General features: G+C 32.8%; 1 protein-coding gene across 1 annotated transcript; it reads right to left on the minus strand.

Annotated features, from left to right (window-relative positions):
• Nucleotides 1-1,909: 1,909 nt before the first annotated feature.
• Nucleotides 1,910-2,672, minus strand: LOC18040005 (uncharacterized protein At2g29880). The gene is made up of 3 exons (XM_024182485.1): nucleotides 2,576-2,672; nucleotides 2,346-2,485; nucleotides 1,910-2,257 (listed from the first exon to the last, which is right to left on the minus strand). Exons 1-3 carry the CDS (start codon nucleotides 2,670-2,672, stop codon nucleotides 1,910-1,912), a joined length of 585 nt encoding a protein of 194 aa, XP_024038253.1.
• Nucleotides 2,673-2,892: the final 220 nt, after the last annotated feature.

A 2,892-nucleotide genomic window follows, 5' to 3' on the forward strand; every position in this document is an offset into this window, starting at 1 on the left:
AACAAAATAATTATAAAAAAACTACATGATACACATTATGCATTACGTATGTAATCATGTCACATAAAAGCTGCAATTCCATCTCTTGTAGCATTCATCTCTGTGACAGTTGCTGGAGATAAATCAATATTAGTAAGTGGCCTACTAGTGTCTCCTTCATCATTGGTAACCAAATCTTCCACATCAAAGTCCCCAAATAACCTATCACTTGCATTTTCTCGTCGAATAAAATTATGCAAAGCGCAACATGCAATTGGAATTAGACATTGCTTACGTAAACTATAATTATGCATGTCCCTTAAAATTGAAAATCGCACCTTTAAAACACCAAAGCATCGCTCAATTACATTACGCAATGATGAATGTCTATAATTAAACAATTCTTGGGGACCTCTAGGTGCTCGACTTGGTCCTCTATAATCACGTAAATGATATCTCTTACCTCTATATGGTGTCAAAAATCCCTTCATATTTATGTATCCAGAATCCACAATTTAGTAATATCCTAAAATATAGAAACAATAAAACATAACTTAATTAAAAAATAAAAGCCAAACATATTAACACACATATATATATAAATATTCTTACCTTCTTCCGGTAGTGGAAACCCAGATTCTGGTCTATTTAAGGCATCGATAAACACCCTTGAGTCATTGGCGGTACCTTCCCAGCCCGTATATACAAATGTAAACATCATGTCAAAAGAACATGCACACAAGATATTTTGAGTTACCTGAGTCTTTCTATCTCGATATGATATCTATTTCTGTGCTGGTGACCATGCAGCAATGTGGGTTCCATCAATTGCACCGATACACTTCTGCGAATAAATGAAAAAATTAATAATTTATTAACCAAATGTTAATGTCACATAAATATTAAAGTAACGTGTATTGAATTTCTTACCTCAAAATATAGAAAAAATTTGGATTGTTTCTAATCTCTAATGGCGCTTCCCCTTGAGGTTTTGGTTTTATAATGTGATTTGCCAAGTGACAAAATGCTTTTAACACACGCTTAAAGTTTGTAAACACAGTTTCGGTGAACATTGAAAATGTTCAGATACAACCCGCACAACAGCACCATGGGACAATATATACAAGCACATTGCTACAGCCTCCTTGATACAAACTTGTCTATCATTCTCTAATAACTGTAAATGTTCAAGTGTATAACATAATCGAATAAAAACTTCTTTATCCATTCGAAACATGTTATACATCCTGTCTGGATGACCATTTAACAACTCTTGAACAAATTCAATTCCAGACAATTGTCCTATATAGCATTGCCTTCTAATAGCACGCTGTTGTTTCTCATAAATTTTTATAGCAATGGCTACAGCTAAAACCTCTTCTTCAATATCAGTTAAACTGTCAATATCATCATCTTCATTGTTATTGTTATTCATTTTTTTGATCTGATTAAAAAAAAATCCTAGATTATATTTCAAGTATATGATAATTGATCTAAAAAAATAAAAAGTTCAACTCACAAAAATAAAATAAAATAAAGTTCAGCAAACACATTTCAACTTATAAAAATAACATAAAGTTCAACAAACACATTTCAACTTATAAAAATAACATAAAGTTCAACAAATAAAAGTATTGCAAAGTCCAAACTATAAAATAAACAAGCACACAGTTCACAACCAATAATATCCAAATAACATCCAAGTTAAACACATTATATCTTAAACAACAAACTATAAACTAGTTAACCAATATTTTTTCCTATGCTCAGGCATGCTCAGAAATGCTTTCCTCCACTCAATACTGGGCACTAGCTTATCCATCAATTTGTTGTATGTATCTCCATCAATGTCTCCCAATTTCTCGACAGCTTCAATACACTCTTCAATAGACCACTTTTCAACACATTGAGAAGTTGACTCCGCACTTTTTCACTTAACCATCTCCATTCTAGCATTCATCACTAAACTAGCCATTTTAAAGTAATTGTCAAACTCACTCTTATTGTTTTTACCACGCTCAGTTGCAATTGGCCGACGAGGCCTTTTTTCCGTCCTAGTCTCAGAAAGAGGTTCCATTAAATCGTCATCCTCAATATCAACATGAACTCCATGACCAAGGAAATTCTCTTCCAATTCACGTTCCTCATCCGAGGACAATGGAACTTGGCTAGATGAAAAACACAAATGGCCAGAAGCTGTGGTGGTGTTGAATATCTCCCCTAAGGTTTGGTAGTGCTCTAATCCTTTTTTACGATATAGCTTCACTCCAGGCACTCTCTGTGGAAAACAAATAAGTGTATAAAACCAAATAATAATAGTTTAATTTTATACGAAACTATTTAATATACTGTGAATATAGTTTTACCTTAATATATTCAGCCCAAACAGCTTCCGATGCTGTGACCGTATTTGAAACAAGATCCCAACCAAACCCAGTATGAGCTACTAAGTCAGAAAACTCTCGATGTTTTTTGCGCAACCTATTAAACTTGGACTTAAGTTGCCCTACATTGAATCTTTTGTGGGATTGTTCAAATAACTCATCACTTATAATGGTCCAAATTTTCTTAGTAAAGGTTGATGTTTATAAATCACCTTTTTTAACATGGTCATGCACTATACAAATAAAAACATTTTCAATTCGGCTAGACCAATCGGCCTTATCCTCAACATCAACATCATGTGGATCCATATCTTGAAAAATTAAAAAAAAAATAATACATATCAAATATTAATCAAATTCAACATAACATGAAAGTAATTTTAGCAACATGTCATAGATTACAAAATGAATGTTACTCGAAAGATCATGGTGTGTATGTGCATGTCAGCATGTTTGCGTAGAAAAAGACAGCTTTCAAATGTACAATGTTATTCAAAATTTGACAGTCCAAACCTTATTACAAGCCCTA

This window comes from Citrus clementina, unplaced genomic scaffold (genome assembly GCF_000493195.1).
Source record: "Citrus clementina cultivar Clemenules unplaced genomic scaffold, Citrus_clementina_v1.0 scaffold_6, whole genome shotgun sequence".
In the NCBI taxonomy this organism is placed as follows: Eukaryota; Viridiplantae; Streptophyta; class Magnoliopsida; order Sapindales; family Rutaceae; genus Citrus; species Citrus x clementina.

What these genes read in the sequence shown, in the direction of transcription:
- LOC18040005 (XM_024182485.1), bottom strand. Translation starts at nt 2,672, where the DNA reads ATGGATCCACATGATGTTGATGTTGAGGATAAGGCCGATTGGTCTAGC. An exon ending in GCATGACCATGTTAAAAAAG is followed by an intron (nt 2,486 to 2,575) that starts GTGATTTATAAA and finishes GATTCAATGTAG; the next exon opens with GGCAACTTAAGTCCAAGTTT. An exon ending in TTTGGGCTGAATATATTAAG is followed by an intron (nt 2,258 to 2,345) that starts GTAAAACTATAT and finishes TGTTTTCCACAG; the next exon opens with AGAGTGCCTGGAGTGAAGCT.